The sequence below is a fragment of the Mauremys mutica genome, chromosome 4, assembly GCF_020497125.1.
Source record: "Mauremys mutica isolate MM-2020 ecotype Southern chromosome 4, ASM2049712v1, whole genome shotgun sequence".
In the NCBI taxonomy this organism is placed as follows: domain Eukaryota; kingdom Metazoa; phylum Chordata; order Testudines; family Geoemydidae; genus Mauremys; species Mauremys mutica.
This window is the reverse complement of record NC_059075.1, coordinates 100,728,332-100,748,233: the sequence shown is the minus strand read 5'-3', so window position 1 is coordinate 100,748,233 and position 19,902 is coordinate 100,728,332. Positions and strand designations below refer to the sequence as shown.

Here is a 19,902-nt window from a genome sequence, read left to right as displayed (position 1 = left end):
AAAAGCCAAAGAAGACCTATTTGTTTAAGAAAAATTTGCCAGAACAATACAAACACTCAGTATTTGTTATGTTATGCCTGCTAATTTTTTGGGGTTTTTTGATAACGGGACATTTTGCTGCAACTATATTACACTCATCAATGCATGAGGCTGACAGTGGGAGCCCCGCCTTGCGCAGGTACTGACAGCCCAAGCCCCAGCTGCTATCAGCTTGGATAAATGGGGTTCTACTGTACTAATGGTGAAAAAAGTATGTGTTGTAAACTTCAAAATGTATGCAAAATTGTGTACTGTGCAAAGTAAGCTAATTAAAATCAAAATTGTGGTGGAAGCCTAATCCACAATTTCTGCAATATCGCATATTAAGTAGAGCCTTAGGAATAGCTAAATAATTAAATCTTACCATAATGTGGTATATGTTGCAATTTTTTATACCCCCGGGCAGCTGCAAAGGGCTGCCTTCACCGATCTGAATGGGGCTTTTATGATCTTGTATTTAAAGCACTCAACTAGGAGATCTGGATTTAGTTCCTGGCTCTGTCACACACTTCTTGTGTGTTCTTGGGTAAATCACTCAATCTCTATAAAACGGGGATAATGACACTTCCTTTCCTCCCACCCTTTGTTTGTCTTGTGTATTTAGATTGTAAAGCTCTTCAGGGCAGGAGCTTTCTCTTACTATGTGTTTGTACAGGACCTAGCACACCAGGACCCCAATCTCACCTGGGGCTTCTAGGTGCAACAGTAGGAGAAATACTAATCATTGTTTGTACCCTGTATGCATGCATATGCAGCTTTAGTGTTTTCACATTTCATATAAACTTGTTTGCTTGCTCCTCAGGCATTTCAAGCAGCATGAATTTTGATGAAGAGGATGAGGATGATGAAGACAGCTCAAGTTCCTCCCAGTTAAACAGTAACACCCGACCTGGCTCTGCAACAAGCAAGAAATCAAACAAGGTCAGAAGGCAGAAGTGTTGCCTGTAGATTAATATGAACTGTGTCATTTCCAGGTCAGAAAGCCAGCATTTTTTAACAAGGTGTTTTTTAATATAGCGTCTTGAGGGAGGTTTGCTGTAGTACATCACAGGATTCAGAGAAGCAAGTAATGGAAAGGTTGAACAGGAGAGCGTCCCCTGAAAACCAAAAACTAGAGATGGGTGAAATGACCTGAAATTTCATTGAAAAGTCAAACCAAACATTCCCAGAAGTAAACACATAGCTAATATTACCTGAACTTGAATGAAGAGACAGAAAAATAGGTAAACTAAATATCAAATTGTTAAAATAAAATCTTTGATCAGAGTTGGTGATAGGGAGAGAGATTTTGACTTCACTGTTCTCTCCATCTGTAGTCTCTCACTCTGCTCCTGCCACTGGTACCCAAAGTGCTCTCAACTCTCTAGTACAGTCATTCTTAACCCTACTACCTCAACTGTAATCCATCCCCAAACCACCCACTTTTCCCTTTCGTGATCTCCCGATTGCCTACCTTTTTCAGATATGAACTTTCTTAGAAATGGGGGTATTCAGATCTAGAGTTTTGCGAAGGACTCATCCATAAATATTGAGCCAGATTCTGCCTTGCATTGGTTATGAGTCTGACTTTATAGGTGCAACTAACTCCACTCCTTTTTTCCAGTATGTCCCCTATGCAGGAGTGCAGTTGGCATCGGAGACTGTTCCAATGGCTTTACACCAGCTGAGAGGGGGGATTCTCATCTGAGCAGTTGCCTCCAAATCCCACCCCTTTGCAGCACCTGAGAGGCATAAGGGGTCCAGAACAGGGGGAATGCAATGTGCTATGTTATTGCCATTATTATTATTATTTTTTAAGAGCTGTTTCTGCAGTGAAGCTGCTGACATGTTTCTTTAAAATCTTGTGTTTTCAGTCTTTCCTTTGTAATTGTAAAGTAAACATGAAGTAACCTTTCTTACTCTTCTAGGAGGCAGCCTCAGCTCCCAGTCCTTCCGCAAATGAGCCTGTCATAGATGTTGATGACCTGGAGGAGTTTGCTGTGAGACCTGCTCCACAGGGCGTCACCGTCAAATGCCGAATCACAAGAGACAAGAAGGGAATGGACCGAGGAATGTACCCTACCTATTACCTCCACTTGGAAAGGGAGGATGGTAAAAAGGTCATAAAATATACCTGAATGACATACCAGTTGCACCTGAACTTAAAACCATTAAAAGTGTCTTCAGAATTTTTATGTAGCCGGTAGAATTATACATTTCCTTTGACTAAGGGTTTGGTACTATGCAATGTGTCACCACATTACATTTACTTTTCCATTCTTTATCTTACTATTTGGTCTTAGAAGAGTCAGTGCCTGGCAGCTGAAAATCGTTAGCAACTGAGACTCCTTGCCCTTTGAGACTGAAAAGCTTCTATTTTTACTTCCCTTTGGAGGAGCCAGTACAAGCTAGAATTAAACATTTAACAAAGCATATCAGGTTTAATTATTTAAACCATAAATAATGGATTGAAGGAAGAAGCAGTTACTGTGCCTTGCTGGTTTTTTACCATTTTTGCTAAGTCTCAGGTGACTGCGTCTGCTGCTGATGATAAACCTCAGGAACATTGCCCATTTATTGGGAGGATGGGGTGTTAAACATTCTTTGACGTTCTACAATGTTACATTTTCTGCATTCCTTAGGTATTTCTATTAGCTGGAAGGAAGCGAAAGAAGAGCAAAACCTCTAATTACCTCATCTCTATAGACCCAACTGACCTGTCTCGAGGTGGAGAGAGTTTCATTGGCAAACTAAGGTAAACATTTAAGTACCCAAGATAGAGAGGAAGGAATATACGTTTTCTTGACAGAATATTCAGGTTTTTTGCAATTATGATACCTGTACGTTCTGTAAATTAAAAAGGGGGCTTACTCTTAGTTACAGTCTTGGTTATATCATGTGACTCTAGGCCTTAGGTACTTTTGAAAATTTTACCCAAGTTCCATTTTCCATTTTTAAAAGTTATTTAGGTATGTTAATCTTATTGAAAGCTAATGGGACAAATTTCCAAATCTATTTAGGTGCCTACCAATGCAGATATGCACCTAGGGGGATTTTCAAAAGCATCTAAGCAGATTAGGTGCCTAACTTCCATTGATTTAAATACCATTGAAAAACTGCCCTTAGGCCCTTTTGAAAATTTTACCACTGTCTCCTGCCCTTTAATAAAAGCCTTAAACTGCATTGTGATAAATGGGGGCGGGGGAAGCTCCCTTTTATGGACACCCAGCCAGCCAGTTAGCTAAAAAATTCCTCTTAGTAGCTGTTCTCTACTTGCTTTGCCTGTAAAGGGTTAACAAGTCAACAGGTGAAATGAAAGGAGTGGGCACCTGACCAAAAGAGCCAACGGGAGGGCTAGAACTTCTTAAAATTGGGTAAAAAATTCCCTTTTTCTGGGTGTTGTGGTTTCCCGGAGAGCAGAGACACAGTAGCAATGCTGTAAGAAACTAAACCAGGTATGAAAAAGCATCAATTCATGAATTGAACCTCCTTAACTGAAACCCCAGATAGGTAAGTAAATCAGGGAATGTCTAGAAAGACATGATTTAGGTTTATTTCTGTTTATTTCTTATTGGCTTGTGGACGCCTCTGTGCTAACCCCAGATGCTTTTGTTTTCCTTGTAACCTTTAAGCTGAACCTCAAGAGAGCTATATTGATGCTTAATTTTTGTAATTGGATTTTTTAAATCTAGCAAAAGCCTAAATTCCAGATGTATTTTCTTTCTTTTTTGTTTTTAATAAAATTTACCTTTTTTAAGAACAGGATTGGATTTTTGGTGTCCAAAGATAGATCAAATCTATATGTTTAATTAGCTGGGAGCAACAGCTAATTTCCTTTGTTTTCTTTTTCAACTCTTCCCCAGGGGAGGGGTGGGGGGAGTGAAAGGGCTTGAGGATACCCACAGGAAGGAATTCCCAAGTGCATCTTCCTGGGTTCCAAGGGGTTTGCATTTGGGTGTTGGCAGCATTTACCAAGCCAAGGTCAGAGAGAAGCTGTAACCTTGGGAGTTTAATCAAGCCTGGAGGGGCCAATATTAATTTTGAAAATCCATGTGGGTCCCCACCTTCTGCACTCGGAGTACCAGAATGGGGAATCAGCCTTGACATGCATTTATTTATAAGTGCAGGAATTCTTATAGAACCATGAGCTTCTTCCCCCTCCTTGTCCTTCTCCCCGACAGTCTGTTGTTAATATATACTTGTGCTTCATTTTTTTACTTGGACTGTAAGTTCTTATTATACGTGTGTACAGTGCCTAGAGCAATGGGCTCAGGTTTCTGGGCACTACTACAATATAAATACAGAATAATAATAATAATGATAATATTCAAACTATATTTTCACACACATTATTTTTGACTTTCATTTAAAGAGGAAAAGAAGAAAATCTGATGTTGTTAAAAACTTTTATATATACACACGGGAACATCATTATTTGGGGTCTGTTAGGACTAGTGGCTAAAAAATTGGATGCAATATTAGAATTGGTAAAAATGAAAAAAATAGTGTAAGAGAAGTTGAGTCACTGGAAAGTTTGCTCTTCAAAGCAGGACAGGCATTAGGGGCAGGCAATTAGGGTGGTCACCCAGAGCGCCAACTTCCAAAGTTGTGGTAGAGGGAGCACCACATTTCTGACCGTTTTTTCTTTCTTTTGTTTTGGTTGGTCGGTTAGTTGGCTGGTTTTTTCTTGGCCACTCAGAGGATGCTGAAACATTTTCAGCCCTGGGTGGCAAAACATTTGTTTCCAGATCTGTGTCAAACCAGGTATGGATAGTTAAATGGCTCAGGGTGGAGTAAATATGTTTCACTGCACAGCTTTCTCATGCATGTTGTATGTTATTGCACACATATATTTTAGTTATTTCTTTAGATTTCTAAAAATATATATACAGAAAAGTACCTATCTATTGCTCTAGGCACCTTTGATAGAACTTAAGAAAACCATCCAACTAAAACAGCAGCTAACTCAACAGAAATGCCCAACAAAACTCAGCCTCATGAGTGTCTTAAGCACCATGCGCGATACTCATTATTTAACTTTTTTTTATATATGATCTGCTTTGAAAATGGCACTGTAGATTAACTAGAACTGTAATGCTTCTCTTATATGTGATTTATTGCCTCTTGATCTTGGTAGATTACAAGAATTCTCCCAGCACAGTGCAATAATAGGGACAGTAACTATAACATGCATCTTGTAATATCCTGCCTCCCAGAGGTGCATGTATATTTAGCATTTCAGATGACCACTTTATTTACAGTTAATAGAATATTATGGGTTTTTTACCACTTGAGGCTCTGATATGATAAGGGACTAGATTATTCAGGCTGTACTGTCGACAAAAGTAATTTGTCGTCTTGTTTTTTGATAGATCAAATCTTATGGGGACTAAGTTTACAGTATATGACAATGGAGTAAATCCAATGAAAACAACATCAAGCCTAGAAGCAAGTAACCTGCGTCAGGAGCTAGCTGCTATTTGCTATGTAAGTACTGCTCGCAGGCAAAGCCTGTAAGGAGTGGGAGTCAATTTTCAAAACATTGGGCCTGGTTCTCTTCTCACTTACACTGGTATAAGTCAGAATTCGCTCCCTGAACAACTCAGGCTCCCAGTTTCAGATTGTCTCTCAGGAAGACAAGGAAACTTAACAGGAAATAGAGGTAGGAAATGTATTCACATGTACGCCTCGTCTCCAGCGAGATTGCCATCTGACAGGCCCCTCATCTCCAGTCAGAAGACCTCAGAGCTTACAGGGATAGAATGCTTTACACTCCTATACGCATCTTATGGGAACTGTAGCTGTGGGGACAAAATTACTACCAGTAAAACATGATCAGCAGCAATGGCACCCTGGAGATGGCATCTATGATCCATAGAGTTCACAGGGAGCTGGGCAGGTAGGTCTGAAATGGTCCCTCAGAGAGAGAGAGAGAGAGAGTACATGTCTCCCCCTGAAGGAACCAGGAGCATCCGGCCTCTTCCTGGCTCCAGTATGATGTGGACCAGCTAGCCACACCATCCCCTCCCCCCCAGCTTGAGAGGGTGAGTCTCGGGCTGTAAGAAACAATCTGTCTGGAGTGATGGGTGGTGCGCTGAATGACCTGGAGGATTGTCAGCACATAAGAACGGCCGTACCTCGTCAGACCAAAGGTCCATCTAGCCCAGTATCTGTCTACCAACAGTGGCCAATGCCAGGTGCCCCAGAGGGAGTAAACCTAACAGGCAATGATCAAGTGATCACTCTCCTGCCATCCATCTCCATCCTCTGACAAACAGAGGCTAGGGACACCATTCCTTACCCATCCTGGCTAATAGCCATTTATGGACTTCACCACCATTAATTTATCCAGTTCTCTTTTAAACGCTGTTTTAGTCCTAGCCTTCACAACCTCCTCAGGTAAGGAGTTCCACAAGTTGACTGTGCGCTGCGTGAAGAAGAACTTCCTTTTATTTGTTTTAAACCTGCTGCCTATTAATTTAATTTAATGACCCCTAGTTCTTGTATTATGGGAATAAGTAAATAACTTTTCCTTATTCACTTTCTCCACACCACTCATGATTTTATATACCTCGATCATATCCCCCCTTAGTCTCCTCTTTTCCAAGCTGAAGAGTCCTAGCCTCTTTAATCTTTCCTCATATGGGACCCTCTCCAAACCCCTAATCATTTTAGTTGCCCTTTTCTGAACCTTTTCTAGTGCCAGTATATCTTTTTTGAGGTGAGGAGACCACATCTGTACACAGTATTCGAGATGTGGGCATACCATGGATTTATATAAGGGCAATAATATATTCTCAGTCTTATTCTCTATCCCCTCTTTAATGATTCCTAATATCCTGTTTGATTTTTTGACCGCCTCTGCACACGGCATGGACATCTTCAGAGAACTGTCCACGATGACTCCAAGATCTTTTTCCTGACTCGTTGTAGCTAAATTAGCCCCCATCATATTGTATGTATAGTTGGGGTTATTTTTTCCAATGTGTATTACTTTACATTTATCCACATTAATTTCATTTGCCATTTTGTTGCCCAATCACTTAGTTTTGTGAGATCTTTTTGAAGATCTTCACAGTCTGCTTTGGTCTTAACTATCTTGAGCAGTTTAGTATCGTCTGCAAACTTTGCCACCTCACTTTTTACCCCTTTCTCCAGATCATTTATGAATAAATTGAATAGGATTGGTCCTAGGACTGACCCGGGGAACACCACTAGTTATCCCTCTCCATTCTGAGAATTTACCATTAATTCCTATCCTTTGTTGCCTATCTTTTAACCAGTTCTCAGTCCATGAAAGGACCTTCCCTTTTATCCCATGACAGCTTAATTTACGTAACAGCCTTTGGTGAGGGACCTTGTCAAAGGCTTTCTGGAAATCTAAGTATACTGTGTCCACTGGATCCCCCTTGTCCACATGTTTGTTGACCCCTTCAAAGAACTCTAATAGATTAGTAAGACACGATTTCCCTTTACAGAAACCATGTTGACTATTGCTCAACAGTTTGTTTTTCTGTGTGTCTGATAATTTTATTCTTAACTATTGTTTCAACTAATTTGCCTGGTACCGACGTTAGACTTACCGGTCTGTAATTGCCGGGATCACCTCTAGGGCCCTTTTTAAATATTGGCGTTACATTAGCTAACTTCCATTCATTGGGTACCGAAGCCGATTTAAAGGACAGGTTACAAATCTTAGTTAATAGTTCTGCAACTTCACATTTGAGTTCTTTCAGAACTCTTGGGTGAATGCCATCTGGTCCCAGTGACTTGTTAATGTTGAGTTTATCAATTAATTCCAAAACCTTGTCTAGTGACACTTTAATCTGTGACAGTTCCTCAGATTTGTCACCTACAAAAGCCAGCTCAGGTTTGGGAATCTCCCTAACATCCTCAGCCATGAAGACTGAAGCAAAGATTCCATTTAGTTTCTCTGCAATGACTATATCATCTTTAAGCGCTCCTTTTGTATTTCGATCGTCAAGGGGCCCCACTGGTTGTTTAGCAGGCTTCCTGCTTCTGATGTACTTAAAAAACATTTTATTACCTTTGGAGTTTTTGGCTAGCCGTTCTTCAAACTCCTCTTTGGCTTTTCTTATTATACTCTTGCATTTAATTTGGCAGTGTTTATGCTCCTTTCTTTTTGCCCCACTAGGATTTGGCTTCCACTTTTTAAAGGAAGTCTTTTTATCTCTCACTGCTTCTTTTACATGGTTGTTAAGCCACGGTGGCTCTTTTTTAGTTCTTTTACTGTGTTTCTTAATTTGGGGTATACATTGAAGTTGGGCCTCTTTTATGGTGTCTTTAAAAAGCGCCCATGCAGCTTGCAGGGATTTCACTTTACTCACTGAACCTTTTAACTTCTCTTTAACTAACCCGCTCATTTTTGCATAGTTCCCCCTTTTGAAATTAAATGCCACAGTGTTGGGCTATTGAGATGTTCTTCCCACCACAGGGATGTTGAATGCTATTGTATTATGGTCACTATTTCCAAGCGGTCCTGCTATAGTTACCTCTAGGACCAGCTCCTGCGCTCCACTCAGGATTAAATCTAGAGTTGCCTCTCCCCTTGTGGGTTCCCGTACCAGCTGCTCCATGAAGCAGTCATTTAAAGTATCGAGAAATTTTATCTCTGCATTTCGTCCTGAAGTGAAATGTTCCTAGTCAATATGGGGATAATTGAAATCCCCCACTATTATTGGGTTCTCAATTTTGATAGCCTCTCTAATTTCCCTTAGCATTTCATCATCACTATTACTGTCATGGTCAGGTGGTCGATAATAGATCCCTAATGTTATATTTTTATTAGAGCATGAAATTTCTATCCATAGAGATTCTATGGAACATGTGGATTCACTTAAGATTTTTACTTCATTTGAATCTAATTTTCTTTCACATATAGTGCCACTCCTCCCCCCACATGACCTGTTCTGTCCTTCTGATATATTTTGTACCCCGGAATGATTGTGTCCCATTGATTGCTCTCAGTCCACCAGGTTTCTGTGCTGCCTATTATATCAATATCCTCCTTTATCACAAGGCACTCTAGTTCACCCATCTTATTATTTAGACTTCTGGCATTTGTGTACAAGCACTTTAAAAACTTGTCCCTGTTTATTTGTCTTCCCTTTTCTGATGTGTCAGATTCTTTTTTATGTGACTGTTTATCATCTGATCCGGCCCTTACATTATCCTCTTCCATCCTCTGCTCCTGACTATAACCTGGAGATTCTCTATCATCAGACTCTCCCCTAAGAGAAGTCTGTGTCCGATCCACATGCTCCTCTGCAGTAGTTGGCTTTCCCCCATCTCCTAGTTTAAAAACTGCTCTACAACCTTTTTAATGTTTAGTGCCAGCAGTCTGGTTCCACTTTGGTTTAGGTGGAGCCCATCTCTCCTGTATAGGCTCCCCCCATCCCAAAAGTTTCTCCAGTCCTAATGAACGTAAACCCCTCCTCTCTACACCATCGTCTCATCAACGCACTGAGACTCTGAAGCTCTGCCTGCCTACCTGGCCTTGTGTGTGGAACTGGGAGCATTTCTGAGAATGCCACCATAGAGGTCCTGGATTTCAGTCTCTTCTTAGCAGCCTAAATTTGGCTTCCAGGACATCTCTCCTACCCTTCCCTATGTCATTGGTACCTACATGTACCACAACCACTGGCTCCTCCCCAGCACTACACATAAGTCTGTCTAGATGCCTCGAGAGATCTGCAACCTTTGCATCAGGCAGGCAAGTCACCATACGGTTCTCCCAGTCATCACAAACCCAGCTATCTACATTTCTAATGATCAAATCTCCCATTACTAACACCTGCCTTTTCCTAGCAACTGGAGTTCCCTTCCTCGGAGAGGTAACCTCAGTGCGAGAGGCAACCCCAGCACCATCTGGAAGGAGGGTCCCAACTATGGGAAGGTTTCCCTCTGCTCCCACTGACTGCTCTGCTTCCCTGGGCCTTTCTTCCTCCTCAACAGCGCAGGGGCTGTCTGAGCGGAGGTGGGACAATTCTACAGTGTCACGGAAAGCCTCATCAACATATCTCTCTGCCTCTCTTAGTTCCTCCAGTTCCGCCACCCTGGCCTCCAAAGTCCATACGTGGTCTCTGAGGGCCAGGAGCTCCTTGCACCGACTGCACACATACACCACCTGCCCACAGGGCAGGTAATCATATATGCTACACTCAGTGCAATAAACTGGATAGCCCCCACTGTGCTGCTGGGCTTCTGCCTGCATTGCCTCCTAGTTAATGAAAGGGTTTTTAAAAGCAAGAAGTTTTGAATGGAGTTTAGTTTATAGGTTTTAAGGGGACTAAAGGGGTATGGATAGAGCCGACAAGGGACCCCAGCTCCCTTCCCGATTCCCTTCCGAACTCCCTTGCGAAACTCCCTGTTAGCAGCCCCTGGCACTTCTGCGTGGCTTTATAAAGCCCTGGCCTGTGTGAATGCCCCGCCCACTGATTAAGGCTCAGCCAATTACCAGAGGCTTCTAGCTTTCAAACCTTCCTTTGAAGCTCACAGCCTCCAACTGCCAGCCACAGCACACAGTCCTTCAAACAACCAACCAAACAAACAGACTGACAAACACAAGCTCAGCACACAGCAAGTAACCCCCAAACACAAACAAACACACACTACAGACAGTCACTTACCCCACAGATGCTGTATTTGTTCCTCCTTCACCTGGAGAACTCCCTTGCGAAACTCCCTGAAAACATGAAAACCGAAATGAGGGGCCCCTCCACTTTCATGGGCATGACTCCAGGCAATAGGGTCAATAATATTACCAACATTAACATGCTTTTTTTGTCTGGGCGTGGGATTGGTTCTGTCTTAGTGCAGATGACACAACACATTTCCCCCACCCATTAACCCTCCCCTTCACTCTGGTGTCTGGGCGCTTCACGTCCACCCCTTCAGATTTTCAGCAAACAATACCTTAAAAATCATAAACTCAAGCATTTGACTTCACTTTATATTTAGACTTCAGTTTCACTATGACATAGAGGCACTTACATGTCTAGTGAATTATTTTTACTGACTTTTGTAGTGTGGCATTCCCTGTAGCAGAGCAACTGATCTGCTGCTGCTAGCCGGGAGTAGGAGTAAAAAAATAAAAACTTTTTATATGTATTAAAAAAGAGAAATATGCAAATGAAGTGATATATAGCTATAGCTATAGTTATAAAATATGCAAATTGAAGCACTGTATCATTTGCATGGAATCACCAGATATTTGGACATTGCAGGTAAAAAACCCACCGTAGTCAATGGAGTTAGCGACTGCATGCATACAACTAATGCAAGTGAGATCAGAATCATACCCACTGTTTGGTGAGTTCGGATAAAACAGATTATTGAGTTTGCTTCTATGCCTATTACTAGATCAGTGTATTTAAAACTTACAAGTATATATAAAAAATTACATAGTTAAGACTATTACTTGTTCCGCTGATTTTTTTAATATTTCAGAAGAAAATTATTAGATTTGCAAATGCGCTCTGACCACAGCACAAAAGAAGATCTGGATTTGATTTGATTTGATTAATGACACTGCCTGTTAAAGTAAAGGTTGTTTGTACTGATTGCAGCACAAATGCAGTGTAGTAAAGTACCACACAGATTGTATTCAAAACAACTTTATCCTAAGGCGACCTTTTTAATTCCAGCCTTGGGTTTCCCTTGAGCAAAAACTACCCACTGTAACAAACATCTGATGTCAGATGTGAAACCCAACTCCCTCTTAGTTCATATTGATCAAGTCCCTCTTTGGAGAAAGCTGTGCCAGCATCAACCAGCATACTGAATCCGACCAGCATGCCTCAATTTTCCAAACAAAATGAGACTGGCAAGAACTTCATTGTTAATTGTAAGATGAATGCCCTGAAATCCCTAATAGTGGAGCTCCCCTGTGTGTTATGCTCCAAGTCCTATGGCTAAAATAAGTGCAAGGGCAAAGTAATTGTACTCTCACCACAGATAATTTTATCGTGATGGCAGAATAGTTGATTAATAAATCTTCAGCAGCACCTAAAGGCCAATTTCAGAATAGCTGTGCTTTTGTAAACGTATCTGAAGTAAGATTTTAGTGAGATGCAGAGATCTGGCTGTATGCTTAGCAGCAAGACTGTTTGCCATGCTCAACACTTACCATGTTAAGTGAATAGCACACAATTCAGTTTGCTCCAGACTCAGTAAGTTGGGTGCTAAAATAATAAAAAAATATCTGATCCAGTTTCCATTGTAGTTAATGAAAAAACTCCCACTGACTTCAGTGGATGTTGTTTAGGCTCTAAATCACTTGCACAGTGAGGTACATAGTATATCTTAGCGTGTTTTGATGTAGTGAGAGTTTTGGCCTTGTGTGTGATTCAACAGTAAATAAGTTCTACAAAAAGGCACTCGTGTGTATATGTAGTTCAGATAGGAAGGGAATGAAACCAAGGAAAGACAGTGGATATCATCGATTCAATTTTTGCATTCCCTATAGAGCTATTTGCATGCGAGCAGTTGGGGTGTATAGAACAAGGATTTTATAACTATTATTGTAACAAAACACATAATAGCCCAAATTTACACTGTTTTAAAAGACAGAGTATGGAAAAGCCTACGCTCCATTGATTAAATATATGAATTACCATTATACTATTCCCAGGAACAACACAATGGTCAGGTAAATGGCAGATGATCCATCACCTAAACACACAGGAGCAGCTCTTCAACTGATTTAACTCACTATAGCTTCAATAAAGTCAATTGAGCTATTATCATTTACAGGAGCAGAGGATCTGGTCCACAGATCCTATTTTTGAGCTCCTTTGCACCGGTGTAGATCGAGACTGTTACAGTGGGATCAGATCAGATTGTGGTCTGTTTTCCCCAAATAGCACTAGTCACAGTCCTGGAATAAAAATGCATTTATAACAAAATTATTGGGTGGAAAAGAAAGACGGAGGAGATCTGGGAAATTGACTTTATTTGGATGATGATATGTTGGGAAGTTCTGCGCTTAATTTAAGCTCCTTTTCCTTCCCTACTTGCTTTATTTATGTATTCCATGTTTATGCAGAACTGAATTTTAATGTTGCAGCTTGATGTTGGCAAAATGATTACATCCATTGATATACACATTCATAAAGCCTTTTAGTGATTTACTCATCAACGGTATAATTTACAGTGTGAAATCAGTACTTTCCTCCCTTCAGTTCCCTTTTCATTTGGCAAAAGCATTAATTTTAATTTTTACTAGAAAGTCTGATGAATATGTTACTGAAGTTTCAGGGGAATAATGTATTCTTGTTGCGAGTAATGTTATACGGCATTAGTGTTTAACTCCAGCTTTCACAGTCTCCAGCCACATTGGTGTCTCAATGGATTGCATATAACACAACTCCAGCTTGAAAAGAAATGCTCAAGACACTGAATAGAAAACCAGTATTGTCAATAATTAGTGGAAGATAAGCCTAGGCACGAGTTTCTTCACAGAAGTTGGCTCTTGCTGTGTTATCTAAGCTCTCTCTGGCTTGTGAATGCTGTTGGCACATCTATTAGTTCGGGTCTCACTATTATACAGGCATCAAATAGAAATTCCCAGCTGAAATGATGACCTTTTTCTACTCTGTCAAAGACCTTGACAGAAGCATTTTGTAAAATAGGCAGAAAGCTTTCAATTACTGTCCTGGAGACATAAAAATCCATCTGTCTCTTCTGTACCCAATGGGATTTTGCAGGACTGGTAGAATGGTAAGGAATGTTTGTTGAAATAATGGGGGTGATATCAGAAATTTGGAATATGACAAAGGCTTCATCTGCAGGCAGGAATTTTAGGCCTACATTTTCAAAAGTGACTATAGATGTGAGGTGCCTTAATTTTTGGGTGCCTAACTTGAGACATCATAAAGGGCTCTGTTTTTTTTTTTCACCCTCAAAACTGTAAGAAAAATCAGGCCCTTTCTAGGTGTTTCCAGTTGAGTACCCAAAAATGAAGCATCCAAATTCAAGAGTCACATTTGAAAATTCTATGGGTTGAGCTGCACGTGCCCTAGTGTAAATGAGGCTCTTGACTAGGTTCTGGTGTCTCCCTGGAGTAGCTGAACTGATGGTAAAGCTTGTCACTGACTTCAGTGGGCACAGAGAGAGGCCCCCATGGAGTGATTTGAGAATCCCACCTTTGCAGTTTATCGCTTCTTGAAGATAGAAGAGGGTGGGGGAGGATAATAGGTCTAACGACAAGTAGGGACTGAAAACAGAAATCAGACTATGGGTCTATTTTGATTTTGGCACTTACCTTTTGAGAGACTCTCGGTTACCATGACGGTGGGCACGGTTAAAACCTGAATAGATAGAGAGCACATTTAATACGAAATACAATATTTTGCATGGACATACCTGGCACCAATGTTTTTTTTTTTCTCTACTGCCTCTGCCTCTGTAACTAAGAAAACCTGCCTTCATGATACCATGTTTGTTTGTTTTGTCATTCTCATCTCCAAGCCTACCATATTTGAAGACTTTACAAATCAAACCAACACTAACAGATGCTAACATTGGCAGTTCTTCCTCTTTTGCTTTTGTACTGGCTGTAGAATGAAAGGAAGCTAGGTTTCTCTTTTTCCTCTCTCTCTTCATTAAAATGTGTGTGCGCATTTAGCGGTTATGAAATCATAACCGCAATTTATTGTGATAACTAGTGGTGCCCAGGCATTCTGGTTATTTCATATGTTTTCAACAATTAATGATTTTTTTATTTGCATTAATGTACTGGCAGCCTGTCCTAGAAGCTTTGCCACAGAGGGCTTTATGGCAGACTATTTCCATTTTTCCTGTTATCAGAACTGTTAAGACAGAGAGGTTGACAGTGCTGATGAATGCAGGCAATTCAGATGGTTTTTGAGTGGACTCATAATGGGCTGATGACACTGCTTTATCCTCTGTGCTAAAGAAGTTAACTTCCAAGATTAAAAATAAGAAGCATTACAAATACTTTTTCTAAAAAATTTTTAGGAAACAAATGTCTTGGGATTTAAAGGACCTCGCAAAATGAGTGTGGTCATACCGGGAATGAATATGGACCATGAAAGAGTTTCTATCCGACCACGTAATGTAAGTTTTACAATGTGTCTCAACAATTAAAATTACTTAAGGATGTCCTCTTTCTCCCAGATTGGTAATGTTTCTACTTCTGAAGGGTTGGATGTTAGAGATTTGTTCTGCTTGTACAGCACCTAGCACAATTGGGTCCTGGTCTGTGGCTGGGGCTCCTAGGCGCTACCATGTTACAACTAATAAATAATAATACATTTCAGAGATTAGCTATGGACTAGGATTTTCAAAGATGCCTATGGGATTTGGATGCCCAATTCCAATTAAAATACTTTACATTCTTTTGTTTTGTTTTTATTTGTACTGTGATACTGGAAGTTAAGGGTGACATTAAGGAGGTAAGGTTGAAGTTGTTAACCCCCTTTCCCCTCAGAGAGTGCTAACCTGAAGTTTGTGTGTGTGATGTATGCAGGAACATGAAACGCTTCTTGCAAGATGGCAGAACAAAAATACGGAGAGCGTCATTGAGCTGCATAACAAAACTCCGGTCTGGAATGATGACACCCAGTCCTATGTTTTAAATTTCCATGGTCGAGTCACACAGGCCTCCGTGAAAAACTTCCAAATTATTCACGATAATGATCGTAAGTGTAGATCACCGAGCTAAACTGATTAGAAACAACAACTTGTTTTGTACACACTATAACACTGATTCTATCCTGACAATTCAGATCAGATCGTGTTTTACACCTACTGGGACAGATTTTTGCTGTGCTACCTGTAGGGGTAAAAGTTGCTTTATGCCACCTTTCTACTCTCTGGATTCTAGGCTGCTGCAGAGGCCAGTTAGCCGCTCCCCCACCCCCAGTGTAAATTGAGCAGCACTGCAGGCTATGCTAATTTACAGCAGCCTCCTCCCGGCTACCTATGGACTGGGCAGCAACCCAGAATTCCCTGTAGCAGTCAGCACTGTGCTATTCCCTGGCCTGCCCCAGCACACTCCTTTACATAAGGGCCTGCATTAGTCCTTTGCTGGGGAAATTCTGCTCCAACCATTTGTGGCTTTCTGGCCCCTCTATGCCCTCTGGGTGCACTTGGTGAGTGGGGGCCAGGATCTGCCCCATTATGCACTCTCATAACTCACAGGTGTAGATGACTCAAGGAAGATGCAGATGTATTGGACCAGTGTCTTGTCTAGGACAGTGAGGGTGCTGAAGGCTTGGTAAGATCAACATTGTGAAGATCATGCATGGGAATTGTCAGGGCCAGCCTCTGAGAGCTATATGGTGTTTTAAACATTTGCCAAGGCTTCTAAGTGACACTGAAATTCACACTGCACAATTACCTTTGCAGTGTTTCTCGATCAAGTGTGTACAAAGGCAGCACAGTTACACCCGTACTCATCCCCTCTCACACTCTTTCTCCCAGTCCTCTTTGTCTGCCTGCCTGCCTGACCTTGCTTCTGTTGAAGTCAATGGGAGTGGAATTGGATCCTGTCTGGTATGAGTGAAATTATCCCCTGTGCAGAGCGTCAACCCAAGATCTATGCATAGATCTTGTGTTGGCCTTCTACATGGAGGTGAATTTCATGCTTATGAATACAAGGGAATGGCGGCCCAACTTTTTTTTTTAAAACCCGTTGGTTACCTGGCTGAAATGTTAAAAGAAAACACACATAAGGCCTTTATTCCTGCAATTTGTCCTCATTCAAAGTGTCCTCATATGAATAGTCCCATTGAAGTCATGACTACTTGTCTGAGTACATGTTATAGCATTCAATCCATCTATCATAGGATTTGGGGGGGCAGTGGATTGGTATTGAACACACATTTATTTAATAGGGCTGTAGTCAAAACTAACACTTTTATGACTTTTATTACAGCTGACTATATAGTGATGCAGTTTGGCCGTGTGGCTGAGGATGTATTCACCATGGACTACAACTACCCAATGTGTGCACTACAAGCCTTTGCTATTGCCCTCTCCAGCTTTGACAGCAAATTGGCTTGTGAGTAAACAGGAGAGGTAGAGTCTCCACACAGCTGAGCAGTATGCCACAAGGGAAAACAACATGATTCCAAATACTCACTGGTATCATTTATTGTTCATAGAAACCAGGCCAGGTAAAATTAATTTTTGGAACGACCACCATGTTGCTGGGGAGAAAATAATTGGAATCTTTTAAACATTCAGGACATTCAGGAAATATTGTTTTATCTGTTATGTATTTTTCTGGAAGTGGCATCAAGTTTCTGTAAATAAAAGTCCTGTCTGATATTCTTAGCTATGTTATGGAGAGGTGCCATGATGTACCGGACCATGGCTCAAGTAACACCATTCCCAGTGGTGTCTTTTCTAAATCCATGAAAGCTATCTTAAAAAAAAAAGTCTGTTTTTATGTTTAAGAAGTATTCAGAGGCTGTAATCAGACCTCAAGCTTGTGTTGAATACTTTGAAGTTCACATCACCCGACACGGAAGAAAAGATCACCAAAAAAGATGCACTTTTTGAACAGACGAGGATCTCATGTAATATAAAACCAAGCCTAAGGGTGGAAGACCTATATTGGACTGCACTTGATTTGTTGCTATTATTTATGTGGAGGAGCAGGGTGAGTTTTAATTATAGTAGGAGAAAAAGGAGAAGTAGACAGCACAAAATAATGTTGCACAAGTCACTTGAATTCTAAGGTGTCATTTTTTATGTTTTAACATCTATTTGCTTTTAAGTTCTATTTCAAATGAAAACCTATTGGAATTCTAGAAAGGGGGAAAAGACTCTGAATGCCAGCATTTCGGCATGCTGGGTCTTGGGTATTGTATCCTTATATATCCCTATATTAATTCAGATACATATTTTGTGTCAAGTGATATAAATATTTGGATAAAGATAGCTTCACAGAGCTGCATCATTATTTTAAGCCAGTTGTGTGAATGACTAAGGAAAGTAATAGAAATAATATATTAAATTATTCTGGCCTTTTCTGATTTACATTTTGGATATTGAGTTTTATCAAATCTACGGTAACAATTTTCATATTTATTTCTCATTGTAAAAGTGCTTGAAATCTATTTTACATTATAATGTAAAAGTGCCAGCTACTGAGCTAAATTCTTCTAGGCAAATATATAGTGTACATTACATACAAATTAGGTTCATTCAGGACATACAAATTGCTTAAAATAGGATTTTCTTTTGTTTAATCTTTTCTGATAGGTCTGGGATATATAAACAAATATCATTTCAAAATACAAGCTCTCCACTCAGCTTTCTTGCATTGCAAACATCTCAAAAGTCATCAAGGAAAGACTTTAACTATGAGAAATGAATAAAACCCCATTTAAAAATAATGGAGATCCTGAGTCTTACTTCTGTTTTCCCATACAATATTACTACCCCAAACTAACACACAACAGTTTATCAGAAGAGCTTTAAATATTAGAGTAAGATTTTATACTGTGCTTATTAAAAAAGCCTTTTTTATCCTTAATAGCATATTTACATTATATAACCACAGATTATATAATAAGAAAATGAGATCAGATCTACTTCTCATAGCTTCCAGTCCCTGTGTGACTGTAGGGGACAGGCCATCAGGACAGGTTGTGCCACTTGGACTGTATGATTTCAACTAATAAGATAAATATGTTTTATTCTGTACCTCTGCCTCCAGGTCTCATTACAGCTATAGGGACAAGGAAATTCCAGTGGACAAATGTGCTTGCAGTTGGATTGTTGTTGCTTAACTTACAGTTTTTTATGAAAGTCTGTTTTAGAGGGAATAAACCCATTTCAAATCCCATTGATGTCAATGGAGAGAAGCCTCCTGGCTTTGAGGGGGGTTGTTCACCCCTGGCCCAACCTATTGAATATGTTCTGAGCAATGGCAGAGACTGTCCCTTTTTTGAAAAGACTGAAGACAAAGAATATTTTCTTCCTGTCGTATAAAATAAGAAAGAAAGAGATCTCCTGATCTGAGATAAAGGAGCAGTGAGTTCCTACAATGAATGATAGAAATGGTAATCACCCAGGATTTGCAGTTTTCATTATTCAGCACTTTGCTAGTATGAGACCCCAGCAAATGGGTGTGGTCTCCTCTCTGTCAGCTGTTGAGTTATTGCACCAGACCTGAGGCACACTCTCAGCCCCTGTCCATTATCTGATTTTGAATTTTAACAAACAAATGGTATTCGTGTTACTATATGACAGCTCCGAAGCTTACTCAGTGCTTCTAGTACTAGCTAGAGTTTCGGTTCAGCCCATTGCAAAGATAGATACAATTTGCTGAATTTGGATTTGGTTTGGATTTCCAAGCTGTAGAAGGTGCTAGAATCTGAAGGTTTGATTCTGGCCATCTCCAGTGATAATTATATGCCTAGAAAATGGCATGTAGCATTGCCATGTACTTCTATCTACTTGCAAAATCCACTCAAAAGAACAGAATGTCTTAGTCCATTTTCTATTAATTGGATGAGAAAATGGCCTGTAAGTTACACTGGAAAGAGTATTGACTCCAGTCTTCCTAATGTTACTTCACAGTACCATAAAACGGTACTAGCTAAGCAACTGTAAAGGGAAATTATCTTTACAGTAGTCACTAGAAGATGAATAGCTTGTATAAAGAAGGGTCTTTATCACCGAGAGCACCCCACATCAACAAAGAGAATAGAAAACATAAAAATTCTGAGACAACTGACTCAGCAAGAAACACCAGCTATGAGTATCACCCCAACCTTTGTGATTAGGATTTTCAAAGGAGTCTACAGGAATGAGATGCCCAAATCTCATGGCATTTTTTGTAGGAGTTCACTCTGGTGTCCTTACCCTTGCCTGAGGATTGTAAAG

General features: G+C 40.4%; 1 protein-coding gene across 8 annotated transcripts in view; it reads left to right on the top strand.

Annotated features, from left to right (window-relative positions):
* Positions 1–18,030, top strand: part of TUB (TUB bipartite transcription factor) — a 262,999-nt gene extending 244,969 nt beyond the window's left edge. For all 8 annotated transcript variants that reach the window (XM_045012471.1, XM_045012470.1, XM_045012469.1 and 5 more), the window contains 7 exons: positions 842–960; positions 1,947–2,138; positions 2,661–2,773; positions 5,391–5,505; positions 15,019–15,117; positions 15,530–15,701; positions 16,940–18,030. In XM_045012471.1, the coding sequence (XP_044868406.1) occupies positions 842–960; positions 1,947–2,138; positions 2,661–2,773; positions 5,391–5,505; positions 15,019–15,117; positions 15,530–15,701; positions 16,940–17,073 (944 nt within the window). In that variant the 3' untranslated portion in view covers positions 17,074–18,030. The remainder of the gene's footprint in view (positions 1–841; positions 961–1,946; positions 2,139–2,660; positions 2,774–5,390; positions 5,506–15,018; positions 15,118–15,529; positions 15,702–16,939) is intronic.
* The last annotated feature ends 1,872 nt before the right edge of the window (positions 18,031–19,902 follow it).